Source organism: Centrocercus urophasianus, unplaced genomic scaffold, assembly GCF_019232065.1.
Source record: "Centrocercus urophasianus isolate 14NV4802_14NV808 unplaced genomic scaffold, USGS_Curo_1.0 seq_16, whole genome shotgun sequence".
NCBI lineage: Eukaryota > Metazoa > Chordata > Aves > Galliformes > Phasianidae > Centrocercus > Centrocercus urophasianus.
Genome location: NW_024884711.1, coordinates 30627662 through 30650546, shown reverse-complemented (window position 1 = coordinate 30650546; position 22885 = coordinate 30627662). Strand labels below are relative to the sequence as shown.

At 44.6% G+C, this 22885-nt stretch overlaps 1 protein-coding gene across 1 annotated transcript in view; it reads left to right on the top strand.

The window, feature by feature from the left end:
* Positions 1–4119: 4119 nt before the first annotated feature.
* PIP4K2A (phosphatidylinositol-5-phosphate 4-kinase type 2 alpha) overlaps positions 4120–22885 on the top strand; it is a 99504-nt gene continuing 80738 nt past the window's right edge. The window contains exon 1 of the mRNA XM_042817071.1: positions 4120–4283. Coding sequence (XP_042673005.1) covers positions 4143–4283 — 141 coding nt within the window. The 5' untranslated portion in view covers positions 4120–4142. The remainder of the gene's footprint in view (positions 4284–22885) is intronic.

Below are 22885 nucleotides of genomic sequence, written 5' to 3'. Positions count from 1 at the left end.
TTTCTTAAATGCTAATGAGAGGGCTAGCACCTGTGTTTCAATATATACTGTTGATGAAGTCAGTTAAAGACAAGCCTTCATTAGCATGGGCCTGGTAGCTCATTTTCTCCTTTGCTTTCCCTCGTGCACCAGCTCCAGCTGAGCATCTTGTAGCAGATGTAGGAAGAAGGACTTTTACCAGTGGCAGAAAACAATTTATACAGGCATGACAAAACAAAACAGTTTCCTCTCCACTGGAGCTTCTAAAAACTGTTCAGTGCTGCTGGCAATAGTAAACTGCTTCACCAGGAGCTGAGTACATTCAGTTTAGTCCACCAGCATACATTTAACAGAGTTCCCAAACACTGTGAATTGACCCTGACCGTGCCCTCCTATTCAGTCCTTATGCAGTTCAAAAGCTTTATATTCAGCCATCAAAAAGTTCTGGATGCACTGAAGGAGTCTTAAATGCTATAAATCTGTGGGGGGTGGATTTCTTTAAAGTCAAGTGGGAAGTGCTGCTCAGGACTTGACATACGCGGTAGCTCAGAGAATTAATCTCCTGTTCTCAGAAACTGTTCTTACCAGATTGGAACCTACAGATCCTGACTTACAATGGAACATGAATGCAATTGTGGAGCTGCATTGACCAAGAGAGACCTCTCCAGAGGCATCACACACAGCATGCACTAGGTTTAGTTTTTCTGAAGCTTTTCAGTACCATCCCAGAATATCTTTCATCTTCCACCACTGTATATGCACCATGAACCAGCAACATATACTGACAGCGTCATATTACAACAAAAAACACCAACGTTGTCAATGGACTGAAATAAAACTATTCTGCCTGGCAGTCCTGGTCTTGGCATGAAGCTGATGTGAGTGGTAGGGTCAGTGCTGCGAAAAAGAGGGAGCCCAGAGCTCCAGCTGGAAGGGATCTTGAAAGCTTTCACTGGAGGAAAGGCTGAGCCACAAAAATAAATGGGCTGCAAGAACACGTGGGTGTTTGCACAGGCTGAGGGGCTTAGTTTAAGGCTTGGCATACTGTCAGGGGTAGGGTGAGGTCTGAGTCTGTGGTTAAGAGAAGGAGAAAGCCAAGAGCTGCAGCTGGCTTGGGGCTAGAAAGTGGCTGTCACAGGGAAGTGTAGGCTGCAAGGAAAACTTGGCCACAAGAACCTCCTGGTGCAGGCACTGGCAGGGGAGCATGACCAAGGGCGAGGGTTTGCGTGAGGGGTAAGGTTAGGGCTGAAAGAGGGAGCCTGGAGTTGCAGCTGGGCTGGAGCTAGAAAGGAAACTTGAAGAGAAAAGGCACAGTGTAGAGAAAACACAGCAAAAGGAACATGTTACTATGAGCGCTGGCTGGGAGTCCTGGTCCTTAGATCTGTGTTAAGCCCAGTATTCAGGCAGGGACAGCCTAGAACCGCAGGTGGATGCAGGGAGCGTGCCAAAGGAAAAGGTGGACTTTGAAAAGAAGGTGGCTTTGAGAAGGTTTTGATGCAGACACTGGTTGGGACCGTGCGTGGAGGTTTAGCGTAGAACTTATTATTCTGAGGCTTATTCTCAGGGTTACTGTTAGGGGTGGAGGAAAGGGAAAGCCCAAAGTTCCAACTCAAAGGGTTTTAAAATGGAAGTCGAGAACGTAACAAATCTGCAGGAGAAACTTTTACCACTTTTATCCACTGATAAAACCCAGTCTTCCTTAGAAAGGTTTCACATTCGCAGGAAAGAGCTCTTCAGAATCTAGGCCAAGAAGACAGCAAAGTCTCCTGGAAGAAAGAAAAGAACAACTTCTTGCCCAAGACTCCCCTTCCCTATAATAAACCTACCAAAATATTTGTTGCATGTTACATACTTAAAAAGCAAAATGCTTCACTATACGGATTTATTCTGGAAAGAAGATGGCAGACAAATATGTGACAGATGTCACACCGATGTGTGCAGCATTGTGTGCAGTGATCAGATGTCATGTTCTAAGCATAATGTAAGGAATAAATGGGTTCTGATCTCTCCTAAAAATCTGACTTCAAATCTATATTTAGACATCTAAGTGACCTGCTTTTAGTCAGAGGTGCTGACTATTCAGCTGCTTCCATTGACTGCAGAACGGGCAGGAATTTTTGTTTTAAGATTTTTTTTCCCCCAAGAACAAAAGCTATCACTTAGAATCCTTCTATAACTCCTAAATAAATTTACGCTCTAAAAATAAAAGTAACTAAAAATGAAATATGGCTTATCTGTTCTCTCCTGTTCTCAGTAAGCTGAAGAAAAAAAGACTGTATAACAAATGCAAGCAGAAATATAAAGCACTACCAGTTTAGATAACTTTGCTACTGCAATCACAACAGCCAAAGAGCAGAGAACATGAAACAACCACTGAGCTAGGTGCAACAAGATTCTCAATCCATGAGCACCAGTGTAGGTCTGGGTTGGAGGGCCCTAAGCCCACCTGCAGACCCTAATGAGCAGCCTCACCTGGAAGGACCAGCCCCAGCCTCTGGCCAGGACCTCTATTTAAGTTCAGAGATGGAGTTAGGCCTGCTCTTTGCTTGAGCTGTGCTGTAAGTGTGTTTGTAAACTTGTCTTTTAGGTCACCTTGGCCCTTCTCCAAAAGTAGCTTACTTTGCAGATGGACCTTGTGCTTCTGTTTTCTGGATGGATCTGGTTCAATGCCTCTGTGGGACTGCTGATGTATGCTGGCTCCTGCACTCAACCTTTATGGCACCAGGTCCCACTGGTGGGGGCGCTGCCTAGATTGGGATTGCCATCATCTCTCACTTGTCTGTCCTCGTAAAGCAGCCCTGCTGCTGCTGCTCCCTGAAGGTCATCTTGCTTCACGATTAGCCTGTGCATGCAGCCAGGACTACAGCAGGCAGGTACACCTGAATAGTTAAGAAGTCAGTGGGGGACCTACTGCAAATGCTGTGTGTGCCCAAGGAAGGGTAACTGGGCTGGTGCAGAGTCTAGAGCACAAGTTTAATGGTGAGTGGCTGAGGGAACTGGGATTGTTTAGTCCCGAGGAGGCTCAGGGAGACCTTATAGCTCTCTACAACCTCCTGAAAGGAGGCTGTGGTGAGGTGGGGGTTGGTCTCTTTTCCCAGGTAACAGCAATAGGGTGAGAGGGAATGACTTCAAGTTGTGCTAGGGGAGGTTCAGGTTGGATGGTAGGAGAAGTTCCTTCTCACATAGAGTGGTGGTGCATTGGCTCAGGCTGCCCTGGAAGGTGGTGGAGTCACTCAATGTCCCTGGAGGCGTGGAGGAACTGTGCAGATGTGGTACTGAGGGATGTGATTAGGGGGCACAGTGGGGATGGATAGGGGTTGGACTAGATGATCTAAGTGGTCTTTTCCAACCATCATGATTCTGTGACTCTCGGCTGTCTCTGAGTTGGTTCTAGTACAGCTGGGGCTGCCCATAAAGCCCTGTGTGCCAGGAGAAGTGTATTTTGTGCGCAGTGTTTCTAAGTTGGGAATGCAGCCTCTGCAGGGTGTCTTATGGCTCTGACCACATCCTGTGTGATCACCGAGCCAGATAAGAAACGCTTCAAAATTTTTGCTTTGGGTACAGCTGGCAAATGCAGCCTGTGGGGTGTATGGACTTCACTAAACAGTTAAACTGCTGCACAGAGTCTGCCGGAGAGTGCTATTTTCAAGGAGAATTTGCTTTCTGTCAGCTAGGACAGCTTAGCTTGCAGGCTAGGGCTACGTCAGGAGACGGTGTGCGGTCCTGTCTCAGGTCGTTTCCTGAGGCGTCCATTTATGGCGGAGATGTGAGCGATTAGCGCGATGGACGCGCTTTGCAATCCATTTCCAACCAGGGAACCGCACTACGCTCGAGCAGCCGCGTTCTGCAGCCGCTCCCCTCGCAGCGCTGAAGGCACCGCGCAGGCCCGAGCCCGCGGCGCGTGCGCAACGGGGCGCCGAGAACCGAAACTCGGTGCTCGTTCCCGCGCCGGCCCGGAGGGGCGGGGCGCCGCCGTGCGTGGCGGGGGCGGCTCCCCCGCGGCGGGCGGGGCCGCGGCGCGCGAGCGGGGCCATTTCGGCGCGGCAGAGGCCGGGATGCGCGCGGCGCTCCGCGGCAGTCAGTCCGTCCGCCGCGCCGAGCCGCCCTCGGGGCTGCCGTGCTGAGCCCGCGCCTGTCGCGCCTCCCGTCCCGCCTGCCGCGCCATGGCGGCCCCCGGCACCGTCGCCTCCGTCATGGCGAGTAAGACCAAGACCAAGAAGAAACACTTCGTGGCGCAAAAAGTGAAGTTGTTCCGGGCCAGCGACCCGCTGCTCAGCGTCCTCATGTGGGGGGTGAACCACTCGGTAAGCGACGGGGCCGGGCGGGACCGGGGGTGGCGGTGCCGCGGTGCCCGCGGGCGGCGGGAGCTGCCCCGGCCCCTCCCGGGCGGCGGTGCGGAAATGCACTGCAGTTCCCTCCCCCCCACCTCACCCCTCCACCAAAAATTGTGAAGCGACGATGATGGAAGAAGTACATAGCGCGGCGAAGTTCCCCGTCCTCCCGCGGCCGGCTCCGGCGGGGCGGTGCGCGGCTCTGCCCCCCGCTCCCTGCCCGCCCGCGCCCGGAGGAGCGTCACATGGCCGCGGGCGGCGGTACGGGCGCGCGGCGCTGCGGCGGTGCGGATCGGCGCGGCGGGCTCCGGCGTTCCCGCAGCCCTTCTGCCGCCGGCAGCCGCTGAGCCCAACTCGTGCGCGGCGCCCGCCCCGCTGCGGAGCCGCCGTCTCCAGATGTGTTCTCGCATCGTTCCGTGCCGGAGCTCTACGCGTAGTTGTCAGTGTGTCCTTTAAATGAGGCCGGTTTTGTAGGGGCGACGCGTCGCCTCGGTGTTGCCTTTGTTTCCTACCCATCCAAATCCGCCGCCTCTCTTTGTGCGCGGTTCGGCGGTGCGGGCGCGGGTGTCGCTGCGGTCGGGTGACCCCACGAAGGCGGTGGCGCAGCGCTGCCGGTGGGTCGGTGCGAGCGGTGGCATCCTGCGGCACGGGCCGGGAAGGAGCGAGCTGCTTAAAACCTCTGGTTGTGGAAGTGTACGGGGTGCTGCTTGCCGGAATTAGGCCTACAGGATCTTCTTGTCCCTTCTGAATGCACGTGATTATTTTATAGAGATATCTCCTAGGCAGAGCTATTGGAGGGCAGCAGGCTGGTGACACCGAGCTGAGATGCTGCTGGATGGGGCAGAGCTGCTCTTGGAGCAGAGCCCGCAGTGCTGTGTGCGTCAGCCCCAGCTGTTGCTGTGTGTCTGCTCTGGGCACAGCAGTGCTCACCGAGGGAAGTCCTGTGCCCTCCCAAGGGTTGTACCAAATAACAAAGCAAATTGGGACCAGCACAGTGCTGTGTGATTCCTACCATCCTGTGCTGCTGTGGAGTGCACGGCTGATCCAGTTAGAAAATGTCATAAAGGCACACTTTGCCTTTGTGTGTAGTGCTAAAAATGGCAAATAGAAGGCCTGGAGTTGGTGAGGGGGGTTGGAAGGGTAGGGCAAGCTGGGGAGTATGGCAAGCTTGGAGAGATGTAGGAATGTATGATTTTGTATGAAGGAAGGTGGTAGAATTGAGTATGTGCTGTGGATGCTCTCTGATGTCCTCACCTTGCAAACAAGGTGTAACCATGAGTAATGCTTTGAGCATGTGGAAGCTGTCTCCCCCCCAAGTCAGGGAGCATGCAAAAATAACTTGATGTGTGCAAATCCAGGTATCTCTTTGGCTAGGAACGCTGCATTGAAGTGCTGCTGGATCCCAGGTTAGGTGCTCACCCTTTTGGTGTGTAACACTGAGTGCAGCAGTGGCTGACAGATGAAAATGAGTGCTTGCTGTGATGGGAGCCGCTCCAGTCAGAACTTTGTGCAGGAAAAGCACAGAGCACCTATGTGCGCTCATTGAGGTCAGGAATTAGGCACGCTTATGTTTCTTAACAAAATAAACAGAAACCCACAGAAGAAAAGGTTAGACTAGGAAATGAGCATAAATTATAGTTAATGACGATAGTAATTAAATAAACTTAGAACGTAGCACTCATCTGAAAAACTTTAAGACTGCTTCCAGAGCTGCATGCAGCGACTCATGACATAGTCTCTGAGCCTTAAGGGCTCAAGAATAAGGATGGGGTCTGAAGTGTGGCTCCTACATCTCAGCAGAATGTGGCTTACACTGGTATAAAGCACTTGGTGATGATAAAATGGGGAAAGTAGTTTTTTTCTGTAGGCTTTTTGAATGTAGGGCCAGAATGCTGATACACTTGATGGCCAAGTTTTCAATTTAAAATCCAGTATCATCCAAGTGTGAAGAAGAGCCATACAAAGAAACTGTGACAAGAGCTGTTAACCTATCCCTCCTAGAAGGAAATATGACTAGAAAGGGAAGTGTTGCACATCAGCATCACAAAGTGATAAGGCATAAAGCAAGTGTGTGAAGGTCTGCAGGGAGGTGTGCTACCCAGGGCTCCTAAACACAGCACCTCCTCCCCAGCAGGCTGTGAGGAAATTGTTTTGGTAGCCTTTGAATAGGAGGGAGATAGAGATGGCAGAATCCTTCTTGAGATTGCAGTCAGGTTCAGGAATAATTTCAGAGGGCGCCTGAGGGAACACAACATGTAAACATTACTCAGATCCTAAGGAGCATGAAAATGTGCTCACATGGAGAGCAAGGCATTCACTTTTTTGGTTTGCTGAAAGATGCTGTTATGAAACTTTCACAAAGTGAAATGCCAGAAATGGAAGACGGGCTCTGCTTTCTGCAACCTGTTGTGGTTGTTCTGTTCCCAGCATTGGTGGGTCTTCTCTCTCATGTTGGCTGTCTGCTTCTATTAGGAGCTGGTTAGGAAGGCTGGAAATCTGTAGAAAGCTGTGCTTAGCTCCTTCAAAACATACCACCCACAAATATGGGGAAAATAGAATAATAAAAATGGATTTTGGCTAACTAGTTTTGAGGTAAAGAGTGAGACATTGGAGGCCTCACCTTCAGACTGTTTAGTGATTAACACAGAAGAGAATGAACACCTAATGAAGTTCTTGAGAATAATGAATGTGCAAGTTTAAAAAAAAAAAAAAAAGGGCACTAAAACTCAGCCTCTAGAATCTGTAATCGCCATCTGTTTTGGGATGATTACAAGCTGATCTAAAAATTTGCCAGCGCTTGACTTCGCAGTGGCACTTGCTGCGTAATGAGCAAGTGAAACAAGAATGCATGGATCAAATGCCTTTTTTCTCCCCCAGCACATTTGAGGAGTACATCAGAAAGACTATACTTTATGTGGGCGAATAATTCAACAGATAATCAACTGCAAAATTGCCTTCAACTGCTTACATGAGGCACCCTAAAGCCTGATGCTACTGTTGCACTCTCAGCTGTAATCTGGCTTGATCTTTTTAAGAAAAGTGGAACAACATGAGGGCATAACAAAAGGAGCGAAAGCTATGGAGCTCTGCTGTCTGCCAGTGTGACATCTCTACTGTTAGAGCTGAACAAGGGGAGAATAAAACCAGCGTGACATGGAGGTGTGACTTTCCACCTCCTGTGTCCTAGTATCTGTGCCATCACATCAGGAAACCTGTAGTTCTGCAGAGATACAAAATAATTACAGGATAGGTTATGCTCTCTGGAGTAAAAACTATTGGCTTATGTTTGTCATAGCTAAGAAACCACACAGCGTTTACTACTGGTTATACATCTGCAGAACTTACTGCAACTTCTGGCTCCACATTTTTCGTATGCTTTTACATGACAGAGTAGTTAAACCCTGAGGATACGGAACTGTGGGGCTGATTCGTGGCATCAGCTGTGAGCGCAGCAGACTGGCTGGGAGCTGCAGAAGGGCAGGGCTGCCCATGGGTGATGTTGTCAGCTCTGTGGCTGGTGTTTACATTAACGCAGAGCATCACTGCTGCAAATGTGCTCTGATAGCGGGTTTTCAAAGTGAGTGAGGCAAAGTAATGAAGCTCGAGTTATTGATCTTAGAGTCAACTCCAAACTCAAGATTTTTTAACAGCAAGCTGGAAAAAGCCCTTCTTATTAATTGTTTAAGGAGGTAGTGGTAGATTATGTGGGAGAAGGCACTTTCTAAGAAGCAATGAGAAACTACGTATTAAAAAGCATTGATTACAGTAGAGGAGATAATAAAGCAATTAAAACTATTTTTGAAAAGTCATCTGGGCACTCAGCCCAGATGTTTGTATACAGACGGAAGTAGAACAGGAAAAGCTATTTACTGAGAACTTGGTTCTTTTTTGGGTGTTAAGCTCTGTGTTGTTGAAGTTCACTGAATATTGTTTTTTTTTTTTTTTTTTTTTTTTGCATCTGTGTAGACAGACTACTAAAAATACAAATTGCAAGTATTTATTGTGATTGGATTGAAGGTAGTAAATGGTCTTACATGAAATAAAGGTGGGAGTGATACTTTGTGTGGGTGTCCTCTGAACTACTGAAAGGGAAATGTGCAGTAGCTGCTGTTAGGAGGAGAGATGGAAAGAGATCTCGTAGCAGTTTCAAAACTGTGCTCTGTGGTTTCTTTCCCTCTACAAAATATGGCACTGCAGAGGTGAGGAGGTTCTTCTGCCTACATGGTTTTGAAACTGGGTTTCATTAACCTCAATGAGGAGGGCTGGACAATGTTCAGTAAAGCAAACAGGCAATGCGAATTGGTTTTGCTGACTCAGCTGAGTCATCTTATTTGAGTATCGTGATGACTTGAAAGAAATTCTGTGGTGGATTGTTTCAGGACTTCTTGTTCGTTAAAGCAGTGCGTTATGCCTTTTGGCTACAGACTAGTAAACACTTATTTACCTCCTACACTTTATGGTGATGAGCTTTGTTTACTGTAACTCTCACCTGTTGTGCAGTACCTGCTGTGCACACTCATTCTGTGCATTCTTTGTGATGCAGAGCTCCATCTGTGCAGTATGGAGCTACCTCAGACGTTGGGAATAAGATGGAACTACCTCTTATTAACCTTGTGTTTAATTTTGCCTAGCCTCTCAGGCTTGTGGTCATGTTGGCTTAAAGATATCTTGATTTGTTGAAAGGTCGGTGTTATCATTGAATAATGCTTGCTATTTAGATGTCTAACAAAAGCCCTGCTTTTTCTTCCTTCCTTTTCACTGTTGGTGAGGTGCATCTTCTTTTGCAAAAGAGCTGCAACAGTGTTTAAAAAAACATAGCTGCTATGGAATGGTAATGAGAAATCTTGTTAGCTTTCAAGGTTTGCATCCCGGAACCATGGTGAAATGGACTAGTTTTGAATTGTTGGGATGGTAACTTCTTGAATGTGGTTTGCTATGTGGATGTCTGTCTTATTGTAGAATCCAGGCTCTGTAGGAAGATCATAAGTTAATTAGTTTTGTGCTGAGAGAGAGTGCTTAATAATGGTGTTGTGAAAATTGTTGGAAGCAGCTGAATGCTGTAGTGATGGATGTCACAAACTGAAAAGGAAACATTGGATCTATCATCAAAGAGCAGAGCTGAATTGCTTGCAATGGAAATACTTCTGGCCATGCACCTTTTGGAATACTTATTTTTCATCTCACTTGGTGAACTACCACCTTGTGTACTGAGACAAGATAATTAGTCTAATCCAGCTCTTTGGGGGGAGCATTTTAAGTTCCCAAGGCAACCTTAATAACATGGCTGTGAGTATATACATGATCCTTTTAGATTCTAAGAGAAAACTTAAAACAAACGAAAAATTCCATTTGTTGCCTTACTGGAAAGCCTGTGGAACTCCCCGGTGGGGCTGGGATTTGCAGAACGACGCTGTTACTATCGGAACTAACTCGCTGAGTCCCATTTTTCCCAGGCTCCCCTCTTATTGTCCCTGCTATGTGCTAGCTCACCTCTCACAATCCTGCTGTTCCTGTTTGTGCATCTTATCAATCATGTCTTTGCTGTTCCAGCTTTCCTGGTTGACAGGCTCAGCCGTATCTGCTTTTCCCGATCAGTAATTATTCAGCTACTAACTAATAGCCTAGCAAAAATATACATTCAATTCTTAGATGTACCATCATGCTCAGAATTCATCATGTAGCCATTCAAACAGCAGTGCCATCACAGACTGCGGTGAAGCAGAAAAGGTGGTACAAAGCTGTTGCTGTGTAAGGAAGTGTGAATTTACACTACAATAAGGTTAATCAAACCACAACCTCTGTAACTGTTGCTGGACTTGTTTCTGCTGTTTGGCACTGAGCTGATCCTGTATTGAGTTCATCTAGGACAATACGCTAAGGCGGGAAAACTACATTATTCACGTTTCTATTTTAGGGTGTGTTTTGTAGCTGAATAAGCCATATCCTGAAGTGTCAGTCCCAGCTTAAAAGAGCACCTGCAAATGCTGTGTAATAGTGGAGGGTGAAGACTGTCTTAGTTGCTTAGGACAAGCAGAGGGACTCTTAGCTCTGGTTTGTGCTCTTCAGTTTCCCTGTCAGCAGTTCAGTTTCACATTTGGAGGTGAACCGTTGCGTCTAGGCAAAGTACTTGAGAGCCCTCACTCTGGAAGCCTTTCCAATTATTTTAACCTTTTTAAGCATGCGTGTGGGCATGTGTTTTGTAAGAGATGCAATAATTTGTTATACCTGTCAGCTTCCTTGGTCTTATGGAAGGCACTGAGGCATCTAAGCTTTCAATTTCTATCTGGGTAGATGACAGATGTCTTTAGAAAAGCTGCAGTGGCTTCGTAGTGACTGCAGTTTTTGAAGTTGCTCTTAGATGTAAATGATAATGGCCAGAAGACTTTCTCAGCAATACTTCATGAGAGTCCTATCTTAAAGATTCTCTTGAGCAATATCAAGGCTGTGGTTATAGCAGTCCTTCTTCTTGGGTGGAGGAGAGAACAATCTTGGTTAGCCTGAGACTAGCCTGAAGAAGGCAGCTTAATAAGGGTTTTATTATATTGAGCTGAAACTGAGCAATATCTGATTAGCTTGGTGCCAAGCCTCCATAACTCTGTTACCAAAACTGATAGCACTGCTACAGTGCCCTTCATCTAGGGGAGTGCATCATGGTGCAAGGTAGACTTACAGCTGTTTTGCAGTGGTTGGTTCTGCTTTGATCATATTGCCCAGTGTATTGTAGACTTCTTCCAAGATTACTTGGGTACCAGAAATGTTGCAGTAGTTACAGGCTGAGTTTCTTCTGTGTACTGGTTTTCTTTCTCAGTGATGCGAACTGTCTGCATTTAGAAAGGATTTTATGGTATTCTGCTGTAGTGTAGCCCTAAGCATGGGTTGGGTTATGGATGAAATCTTCCTAGAGGAGCTCGTGGATGCAATTGCCATGGTGTGTGAATCAGACATGGTTGGCTGTGTCTGAAAAACCAGTCAATCTATGTAACAAAAGCGAGGTTGCTAGTCTTGTCTTTTTAAATGTCTGTATTTTGATTTAAATCTAGAGCCAGATCTAGGTGATCAAATTGCAAATTACCAAAAATTGAGAGGGCGTTTGAATGAGAACTGGGATATTTTTAAAGACTTGTACGTTGCAATCCTAGGAATTCTTTATTGTAAACAGCTGGTGGTGGATGAAGTTACTTTTTTGCTTCTGTGTAATTTTGAGAGCAGCAGAATGAACACTTCGATTCAGATGATCAGTCCTAAAACTTATGTCTCTTTAATAGATCGTTCCTATTTCAGAAAGCATTATTTTCCTTAGCAGATCGTAAAAGCCATCACTCAGATCCTGTTCATAGTTTCTCCTCTGTTGTTTGTACTTGTCACGTGCTGTTCTGTTTCCAGGGGTTTCCTGTGCCTTTTCCAATTGTGAAAAAAATCACATGGTCTGTTCCAGACTTTGATTATAAAGCCTATGAATACACAACTTCAATTTTTAAGATGGTAGGCAAATCAGTTCTCCATTTGTGAAATACATATTAGAGGCTGCCTGGTAGAAGTAGTGGTAGCATCTAAAAGCTCTTGCTTGAAGTAAGGGTTTTTACTGTAAGGCCTCCAAGAGGAAGTACTTACTAAACCTATTCTCTGTTGGCTATTCGAAATATGCGGTCGTGTTTCTGGGAAAGATAGCAGCCTAAAACACACTGACTTCACTGGGAAAACCCGTGTCCAGCCCCACAGCCCAGCTATGGAAGCCCAGGGAGTGACTCAAGGCCGAGGTGCAGCCAAACCCCGCCAGGCCCTGCTGATGCCTCATGTGGGCCGGGGGCTGGCTGCTTCTCACACCCAGTGCTTTTTCCCCTGTTGCAAAGATCAGGTTGGTGGAGGAGGGCAGAAGAGATTTTCTGGCACAGTTGTTCTTCCTGGGCCTGAGCGGAATCATCAGCACAGCGAGATTTCAGTCTGACTCATGCTGCACTTGCGGCCTGCGGTGAGCCAGGCAGCCTTCTGCTCGTGCACAGCAAGCGCAACCAAATGCATGCAACTCTTTCTGAGTTTACCACTTGTCTTTTACAGGCTGGGGGGAGAATAATTTCCAGAATCTTGGTGCTTGTTAATGCCAGCAGCTCACAGACAAAGTCTTATAACCCCTGTTCTCAGCAGTCTTTGTCCATTCTTATAGATGCTGCAAGCTCCTGATGCAGCAGTTTCCCCAGCTGTTATTTTGGTCTTCAGCTGATTCAACAATGCTGCTTTCTCCTTCCTACCTACAGCAGCAGGCGGCTCTGGCAGATTCTTTCACTAGGGCATGCTGTGCCCCAGGGCTGTGCTGGTGCAGGGATGTAATATGGTTCAGATGTCTCTTGGCTCACACTCCTTCCCTCTTCCCACTGAACCTAGCTTCCCTGCCTGTGGCAAGGCAAAACAGCATTCAAACCTGGAGCATCTTGAATTGTGTCTGTGTTCTGCACCATCTTTGTGGTGAGATTTCCATTACCACATCTCCCAGTACCACTTGTCAGGGATTTTTTCCCCAAGTACTGTATTACCTGTGGTTAGCAGTGGTCACCTTCTCTTGAAAAGCAAACCAATTACTTCTCAGAATATTCTTTGTACTTGCTCATTCTTTCAGAGAAGGTATATTGCATGTTTCTCCTTGGAAGCTGTTGGGATGTTTTTAATATAAAAAGGAACATGGATCTTCTGTGTTTACTTGTTGAACTTGCAGGTCATGGTCTTTGGGAAGAGTTAACTTGGGAGACTAAGCTAATTCATTTCTAATTAATATTTCCATGGCAAGCACTGTCTGAATAATTTTTTTAAAAAGCCTGGGCTCTTTAAAGGAAGAATATAGATTTGATTGCATAGTTCTCAAGATTGGAAATTATATAGCCACATGTCTAGACAGGATTTGAAAGTGCAAAGATCGCCCTGCTTTTCTTTTACTTAATTCAAGTACTGATGCTAGCTGGCATGTGTCACTTGGAAGAGATTTAATACCTACATCTTCAGGTTGGTGGAAGAAGTAAGAGAGAAGTGAGACAGAGCATGTAGCTTCATGCTTCACATTATTTACCATTACCTTCCTAGCTGACAAGTTTGTCTGAGAATTGGTTTGTCGTGTTTCTGCCAGTTATGTTTTGCATCTTCCCCCTGCATTTGATAGACTACGGAAGTGAACCCTGAAATAAGCTTTTCATTTAAGTTGCGTATTACCTTCCATTTTCACTTCCATTTCTCTGAAATATGTTTTAGTCTTGGCAACTCAAGGACTTTGCTGTTCAAGTAAGCACTTTGTGTGTGCTGTTGTAAAGATTCCTCAAGAACCTTAGCATCCTGAGAACAACACTGTTAATCTGGCAGATTGTGTAAGAAGAAATAATACTGAGACTCTTATCTTGCACAGTGATGAGAAGGTAAACATTTAGAAGTGGAAGAGTTCAGCTCTGGAAGTGTAAACCTGCCATAGTCCTGCTGTTGATGCAGTTGTGTCATACAGTATATAGCTACAACTTGTGCCAACCACCTTCATCTTTTTAAAAACACACATGTCTCTCAGAGATCTGCCAGTAATGGCAAAGCTTTCAGATGTATCAGCCTGGAGCTTGAGGTGGAGCAGACAGAAGTGTGCAGCCACATTGGCTGTGGCTTGGAGGGTTTTGCCATTGCAATAGCTTTTCCACTGAGGCTTTGGAGGTTATTTTTTTTTCCAACAAGTCTGACAAACCAGGAATGAAAATGCTCAGCTATTAGACTCTTTGACTGTAAAATACATAGTGTGCTGTGAGTCATAGCACTGCTGCTGCATAACTGATGGCAGCTTGCAATTTTCTGTTTTCTTTTTTAGAAACAGACTAGTCAAAAGATTGGCATTGTTGAATTTTATTGTACCCTCCAGGACAGAGTAGCTCATTTTCTGTCTGATTAATCTACTGCTTTGTCAAGTGCTTCCTGAGGTCTTAGTCCTGTGTATTTGCATATATTTGCTGGAGTAATGTTAATGGGAAAGTGAGATCTGCCATGTAGCCAGCTGCCTCTGGGCACACTGCATGGCTAGCAGTTGGTATATGGTCAAACAGTCCAAGGTAGGTAACTGTGCTTGGGCTGGTCACGCTGGCTCAAGATACGGGTAGTGAAATCCACTCTTAAATGTTTACAAGGTGACATATCAGATAGTGATGCTTAGGTGGATATCTCAAATTTTGGAGTTCTTGGGTAATTCCCATCAGAAGTTTGGGAGCAACAAAAAAATAGTGCAGGACTTGCTTCAATTCTGAGTTAAGCTAACAACTAATGACAATTCACTTTAATCTCTTTAATCATCTATAACTATCCAGACAGTGGCTGCAGAATATCATAGAATCATTGAATGGCCTGGGTTGAAAAGGACCTCAGAGATGATCTAGTTCCAACCCAGGAGGGTTACCCACACTAGATCAGGCTGCTCAGAGCCACATCCAGCCTGGCCTTGAACACTTCCAGGGAGTAGTTGCATTTCTTGATTGGAAATATAAAATATTTTGTGTTAATATAAACCAGTGGCTTTTTCCTTGTCATTTAATTCCTGTGCTGTTAAACCGAAGGCATTTAATTAACGTTGATAATTTTGCATGGTGATTTAGAGTTGTAGAATAAAATCATTTACTAATGAACTATTTCAAATGTCTATTATCTTGCTTTTTTCTCCCTCCAAGGAGAGCTCAAGTTCAGGAAGCACAGTATGAATGTGAAGCTGCGGTGTTATGTGCTTTGTGATGTCTGCCTGAGATGGGGGCTATGAGGCATGGCTCCAGTCCCTGGGAATTAGCATTGTGTGGAGCAGGGAGGGAACAGAGATATGAGACGTGATGCAAGTTGGTTTAGTTTAAAATAACTTCCAAAATGACTTAATTCTCCTCGTGGCCTTTCTAAGTACTGGTGGTAGCAATTAGTGGGCAGGAGAACATGCTGTGAGTCCGGCTGTGTTACTCCTTTCTGCTGAGGGTTTTTCCTAGCTGCAAATGTTAACCAAACAGAAATGGAGAGGAAATGGAGGTGTGCAGTCTGTGTTATTTTTAAACCGGACTGCAGATGGTCCAAATCCATAGTAACTGTTCTGGATCTTGGAAACGCTTCTGTTTGTACCAGTGATAGAGACTGACACTGGAGTTGTTGCTGAACCTAACAGTCAATGTGTTAAACTTAATCCATCTTAGATTGCGGCATTTAGTGCTGTGGCTTTTGCAGCAGTAGTACAGAAACCTCAGTCTGCTTTCCTGAATCTTTGTCCACAACTTAGAAGATGCCACTTTTTTCATTTATTTCTCTGGTATGAGCCTCCTTCCTGGCATTATATTGGGCTGTGGAAGGTCTTCCTTACAGAAATGATACGGTACCCTTCTCTCCGTGCTTATGGCAGCTCTTGCTTCTAGTTTTGAATGTGCATTGCTTTCTACTTCTGTGGCTGTGGCTCTGTTGGGTCTGTGACTACTGGAGGAAATCTTTCCTGCAAGTGATGAGTGTTGCTTATGCTAAGTAACAATTTGCCAGACACACTGGTAGCTTTTTTGCATCTCCATGTGCTGTGGGAATCTGAGTGTCAATAGCAGTTCTGGAGAGGGTAACTTTAATACAGCTGTGATGTGTTGCTTCACTTCTGTCCCCTTCCAGCAGCAGTAGCTCAGGTTTTTTTCTTTCATTTTTTTCATTGTCCTCAGTATCATGCCCCTGATCAAGCTGTTTAACTTACAAGTTCAGCGGGGAAAGCTCGTTGGGGAGGAGGAGATACTTCTAGGAAAGCAAGTAGTTGTTTTCTGATGGAATCTGGTGGTGCAGAAGGCATAGCAGGGCAATCCTGGGGGGTGTGATAACAGCTGGAAGTGAGTCCGGTCCCCTCACCAGGTTAGCAGATGCTTGATTTGGATGGTATTCCTTCAGCCTCATTCTTCCCAATTTTAACCTCACTTACACTCGATACGCTTGCAAACTCTCACAGTAGTACTATTCTATAGTTGTCTCAAGCAAGCAGGAGCAAAAATCTCTTCTTGAAATGGCATGCATTTTTTTGTGTGGTGACCATACACTGCCATGTGCTTTGTGGTGCATTTAATGGTTTATCAGCTTACTGAAAACTTTGCTTCTGCACCTACTGCTGTCCAGTGCACTAAGTTGTGTTTGTTGAGGCTGGCGTAAGACTCTGATCTGCCACTCCAGCAGATGTACCTTAAATTCAAGTGACTGCTCTGCTAGTGAGCTGCTTTTGCAGCTGGTCTTTTCTTAGGTGGGCTTTCCACCAAGACATGTCAGTCAGTGCCAGTCACAGCACTACCTATGATGGAAGGTAAAGGGATAAATGCCTCCAGTTGAGCCTTTCCCAGCTGCATCTGTTTCTAATAACAGGAGGCCTGGTGCCTCCTGCTTAGTTCATGCTGGCTCTAGTGTTTGTCTGATCATCCAGTAAATCAATTCAGCTTGCCAAAAGACCAGAAACTAATCTGGTAAAAATGCTGGTTTGACCTTTAGTTTTTTGTTCTTGCCTTTCCTGGGATCATAGATGGGACCAGTTTATTTTCTGGTAGAGCAGAGTTGTTGGAGAAAGGCAGGGGGTGGAGGCTGCCCCACTTGCTAAGTAATAAGCTGTGTAGTTCAGCTCAGCCACGTAGGAAAAGGCAGCAGAACACCAGCCAGGGCTATGCAGGCTGCTGCTCAGGTTGGTTCCACCAAGCAGGCTCAGAAAGGACCTATGAATGCCAGGCTGGGAGTGCAGGATGGTGCTTGCACAGACTTGGGCAGCCCTGGAGCTGCAGCCAGAGTGGAGCACGAGCAGAGTGAACGCTGTAGTACTGTGTTCTATGGCAAAGTCTGAGTTTAGAATTCTTCTGACAATGAATTGGTCTGACAGTGAGCATTTTCACTTCTTACTCTGTTAGGCTTCCATACGTCAAGCCTGATACTTGGCAGTACTTAGGTGCTAGCATGCTTTCACCAGCAGATTTCAGGCTGTGCATGAGTTGTGGTGCATCTGCTCTGTGCAAATGTTCTAGCTCTTCCTGTTTCAGTGACAGCAAACCCTCGTTTGGGCCTGAGGAATCTTCAGAGCTGAAAATGCTCTGTATAGGATTTGTGCAACAAATATTCAGAGTACAATACAGAGTATTCAGGACCAGAGTGCTGGTCTTTCAGTTGTTTTGTCTTTGGTGTTGTTTTCTGTTTTTTTTTTTGTTTGTTTGTTTTTTGTTTTTTTTGCTTGTTTTGTTGCTAACCTTTCTACCATAGTTCTTGCAAGAGTTGTTTGAGCCTACCTGGAGGCTTTTCTTTGTATCTTTAGTATTCTCTGATATCTTTAATAAGTAATATATTTTTATGTGAAGGTCTCCAGAGAGAATTGCAACTGCATACATGTATAAGTGTTCTTGGGAGGTATAACACTCCTGATGTTCTCAGAATACAGATGAGATATGTTACCTCATTTTGATGCATCATAATACAGTTATTGTGATTGTTTTCCAGGCTTCCTCCTTTCAGCATTTTCCATGCAGTGCTACCCTGAGAGCTGTCTCTTGTCACATGTTATGGATCTGCTAAGCAGTAAACTTGAATGAAGTTGTTAAACAAGAATTTTGATGCTTGGCTATAGTATACTTGTAGAAGGGAATCGAGTTTTATCTTCTCAGGTCATACTGAATAAATGAATTCAGATCTTGGTTCTAGCTATGGTTTATTCATGTTAGGTGTCCCTGATGCCTTGCTTTCCTATGGCTGAAGAAACTTGGAAGTATGACGGATAGCTGCTGCTTTGCAAAATGTTCTCAACATTTGAAATCTAGGTGACACAAAGTATGTCTGGCTGTGTCTGTGAAGTGCAAATGCAATAGCAGTGCTGAGGTAGCTACTTCTGGTATGTGCAACAGAACTGTAAATTCCCTACTGAAACTGGAGAGTGGCATATTCACATGCAGCCTGGTAATTTCAGCAGGCTTGAAACACAGTCAGCTGTCTTGGCAGATGGCCAAGGACTCAGGAGGCTGCTGGAAAACTTCCAGGTGCTAATAGAGTGCATTTTGATTAAATTTAACTATGGCCACTGACTCTTAGTCTGCGTATTTCTATCTGTTAAAATGTGTTTGTTCTTAAAACTAAGATTTGATTTAAAAACCTGTTCTAATACTCAAAGGGTGAGGCATGCAGTATCCATATGATGTGGATCTTATCTCTGTTAAGAACAGTAAGGGCTGAAATATCAGTGCTGTTTGAGTGAGAGGATGTAGCCCACTGCATTACGTTTCTTTGGGTGCCACACACACTCAAAACAACCTGGATATTTCAGAAGCTTTAAAATATTTGTCAGCGGCCTGAAATCCTCCCAGCAAACACTGCTGCATTAGTTATGAAGTCTGTTCTGTTTTATTGCTGGTATAATGAGCTCTTTAAGCAAACAAAAATTTCGGTGTTGTAGGATTGTGGTGTATCCTTGGCCTTTGGCAGGACGTAGGTTGTGCAGGTTGGCTGCGAGCCTGCTGGATCTGTTATTGTCCCAGCTGTTCTACTGCTGATGCAGTGGCAGTGACAGAATGGAATGGTGGGGCCAGCCCTCGTTTCAGGATGCGTCCATAAAGCGAAGAACGTATTAAAGCAAGGCAGCAGAATGATGTTATTCTTTGCTTCATTTGCAAGAAATGGGGAACTTCAGACCCAAAACTTAAAATTTCAGACTCCAAAGAATAAACACAGGATTTGTCAGGCTGCTGCCGAAGATGAAGGTAGTTATGTACAAGTGCCTTCCTGTGAAAATTCTTGCAAATGGTTCTTATTCTGATATCATTACTAGTTTGGGAGAGGGGGGAAGTAGATTACTGTAGCATCTGCAGGAGTGCTGCCATGATTGCTGAATGGATGTGGGATTAGTTCAGCTCTCTTTGTAGAAGTGTATTAGAAGTTCCTTGCATGAAGGGATTGTCAGGTCAAGGAGTCAATCTAATTGAATGCAGGAGCGATGAAAGGTGAGGTGATGCTGTCTCTGGAAAACATTTCAGGCAGCTGGTGCGGACATGTAGGTGTCTATGAAGTGAATGGGCATGCATCAGGCCTGTAAGGACATCTGTGTAAGGACAAGTGTCTGAGGAGCCTTCAGATGAAGCTCTCTTTAAAAAGAAATAAAATTTGCATGTCTGAATGATGTGAAAACTTGTTTAGGTTTATGGCTCTCGCTCAGTTTTTGTTCCCAATTACTTGTATGTAATTGCATCATCACCTCAGTTCTGTCACTGTACTGTATAAAGTAGTTTCCAGCATTGTTAAACTACTCCTGTCATTCCCTCAGACATGTTAAAATCTGCAATAAAGTTGCCATGTTTTAGTGCATGGTTACATAGGCTGTACCATCTTATTGTGGAGGTCTGACCTTTAAATAACTGGTTTTTTATTCATGAAAAAGATCTGTCTGGTTCATTACTGCATTTCTTTCTGGTCTGACTTCTGATCCTTGCACTGATTAGTAAAATTAATTTCTGAGTTGCCTTGCAAATTAGCTTTGGAGGTGAGTAGATAGGCTTTTGTGTGATCAGGCTGCTCAGCTCTGCTCAACTCCACTGCACCTCTGCTGAGACTACAGCAATACATCCCTGAACAAGGTTCTTTGCTCAGCATTTTTTATTTTGATGAGTGAGTCAAGGTTGTACAGTGAAGGGAGGTGATGGTGTGCAAAGCAGTATCCTGTGTGGTAGGGCCACGGGAATGCATGTTGTGCAGGGAGGTTAGAAAAACTATTTTCTATTGAGACTAAGACAATTAAAGCTAAGGCTAAAGGAGGTGAAAACAAGGGAGCTTCGTTCTGTCAGTCACTGGAAAAAACATGCAACTAAGTGACTTTGATGTTTCGATGTGAACACGGTGTGGACGTTTATTTCAGTGTGGCTTAAAATCAATGTCCTACTGCTTGTCTGAAGAAATGCTTAACACTTGGAAGCCAAGCATGAATGTTATTTGTATGCTAAATGTGCCAAATATTGTGAATCTTATTTCAAATGCTGGGTTAGTTTTGGATTTTTTTGGAGGGGAGGGGTGGCTTTGATTTAAAAACTGTTTGGTTTTAGTGTTTGTGAGTCTCCTCTGTGCCTAGTGGGTGAAACAGTGCCCTTCTAACTCTGGATATGTAAGAAACTGTTCTGAAATATATTAACCTTTTTGTGAGCACCTTTATTCCAGAAACTGACGGAACTAGTTCTATAGCTATTACAAATGTAATGTTATGGAGTGCTATACATACCGTTACCTCTCTATGTAAGAAGTGGTGCACGGTGGAGGCATGGCACTGTTCAGGCCTGTCTAGCTCTTAACTACTGTTCAGCGCTGGTTTTTGAGTTGAAGTATCTGTGTTCCCAAAAGACTTAGCAAAAAGGATTTTTTTCTTGCAGTGTGTACAGCACATGTCATTAAGGGTTTGCTTTTTAAGGCATCTTCAGTGAGACTTTATAAGATTTTTTTTTTTTTTTTTTGCAGTGATTACACTGGGAAAATATTGAGCTATGCTTTTCTGTCCTGTATGGCTGTACATGAATTGTTCCAGATGTTGTGCACTGGTGTGAACTACATCCCCTACCTCTTGTTTCTGCTGCTCACATCAGTTATTCAGAGTATCTGACCAAAATAAAAATGTTAAGTAACTTGTATCTCATCGGCTTTAGTTGTAAAACAGCCTCATCTTGCTTACTTAAATTACTGATTTATGTAACTTTCAAATCTGTTAAGTAATCCATTTTAAGTATTCTTAGCAAAAAAAAAAAAAAAAAAAAAAAAAAAAAAAAAAAACAAAAAAAAAAAAAACAAAAAAAACCTCCTCAGGTGCAGGAGAGACTTAACTGCAAAATTGTGCATATGGGCCAGTACGTATTAAAGGATCAGGTTAAAGATGAGCAGCTACTAATTCTTTTAGGAAATGCTTCAGTTCAAAATCTGTGTAAATCTAATCTTCAGAGTTAAATATGGCAAATGTCTGCTGAAAATGTTAATAGTCTGCTCCCTCCTGGACTTCTCGTATGTTTAAGCCAGGATCTTGACTTCCTTGTTTATTTTTTAAAGGCCAGTTGCCTGCTGTTGTGCAATGCTGAGTCCTCTCTGCTTGAGGCTTGGCTAATGGATGTATGGCTGCAAGATGAAGGAGGGCCCTGCTCTTCTTGGATGCATGGTGCTGATCAGTGTCAGGAATGCCATGAAAAGGTAGACTTACCATGGAAGAAAAATGAGTTTCTTGCACTGGCAGGGACGTGGTCTGCTCTCAGGAACTGCAGTATACTGGACACAAATGGTTTCACAGCTGCACTTGATTATCAGCCTGTAATTAATGTGAGCTGTTCACCTGAGCTGGAGCTATTGTGTGCTGCCAGCTCCTCATGCAGGCTGTTGTTTGGGCTCTAGCTCTGGTGTCTGTGTGCTGGATTGCTGTTTGTGGGACTGCTTTTTGTCTCCTGTCGTGGTGATGTGTTTTTTTAACTAGTGCTCAGATGTAGCAGTCACCAAAAGATGATAGTTTTCACGTCTCCATTTCAGAAGGGTGAAGAGAAGGGCTGTGTTTGCTTTTCGCTGACTTCTCTGTTGCAGACTCCTGTCCTGCAGTTGTTTCCTGGTAGCAGGTTGGGTTTGTAAACAAAGTTGTGGGTTTGTGCAGTTGGTCAAAAAAATCCACCTGGGGCCTGTCTACGTGGAGATGTCAATGTGTGCGAATGTATTGGCTTTCAGCGAAGTACCCCACTGTCTGGAGCCCAGACTGTGGAGTTTGGGGTTGGTGTTCTGTTCTAATTAAAATATAAATGACTGATGTGGGAACTAGATCTATTGTAGGGAGTTGGCTGACAATAAAGTTCAGCTACCACTTAAATCGCTGTCCAAATTGTTTTTGAGAGCCATAAAAGTAACTTTATCAAATTCATGTTTTTCCGTCTTTGGATTTTCAGACCTGTTTTATTAAGGGGCTGAGGCACATTTTTTAAGAATAAATAGAAGTGTCTTTGCAACACCAGTACTGTATACCCGTTGCACTTACTACACAGTTGTCATCACATAAAATGACTGAAATGATGAGAGCAGACTCGGTGGTGGTGGTTTGTTTTGTTGTTGTTTTTTTTTTTTTAAGAAAGGTGTAAGCATCTCTGATGCGTACATCACACGTTGTGTCAAGGTCTCTCATTCAAAAAGATGCTATTTAAAAGTACAGGTGGAGGAAAAAAGCAAATAAACACACCGTAAACCTAATGAAGCAAATAACCAGACAGCTCTTTAAGGCTTGCAGCTCTCAAGGTGACATGGAGATGGATATATATGACACGAAGATGTATTGAGGATGACCATAACTGTTCAGGAGTGAGAAATTAGTGGTACACCAATATACAATGGAGTCCAACAAGTAATTGTTGTGAACTACTAACAGGAATAAAGGGTAAACCAGACAAGGTTGCCACAGCGCTGTGTAAGTCCAGCTTGAACCTACATTTTGAAGGCTACAGTCCTTATCTCCTGTCAAGAAATGTAGTAAAGCTCTCTCTGTTTTGAGATGAGGGCAACAGGGGGTGATCAAAAACATGGAACAACTTTGATGCAAAAAGTTGTCTAATAAGCCAAGACTC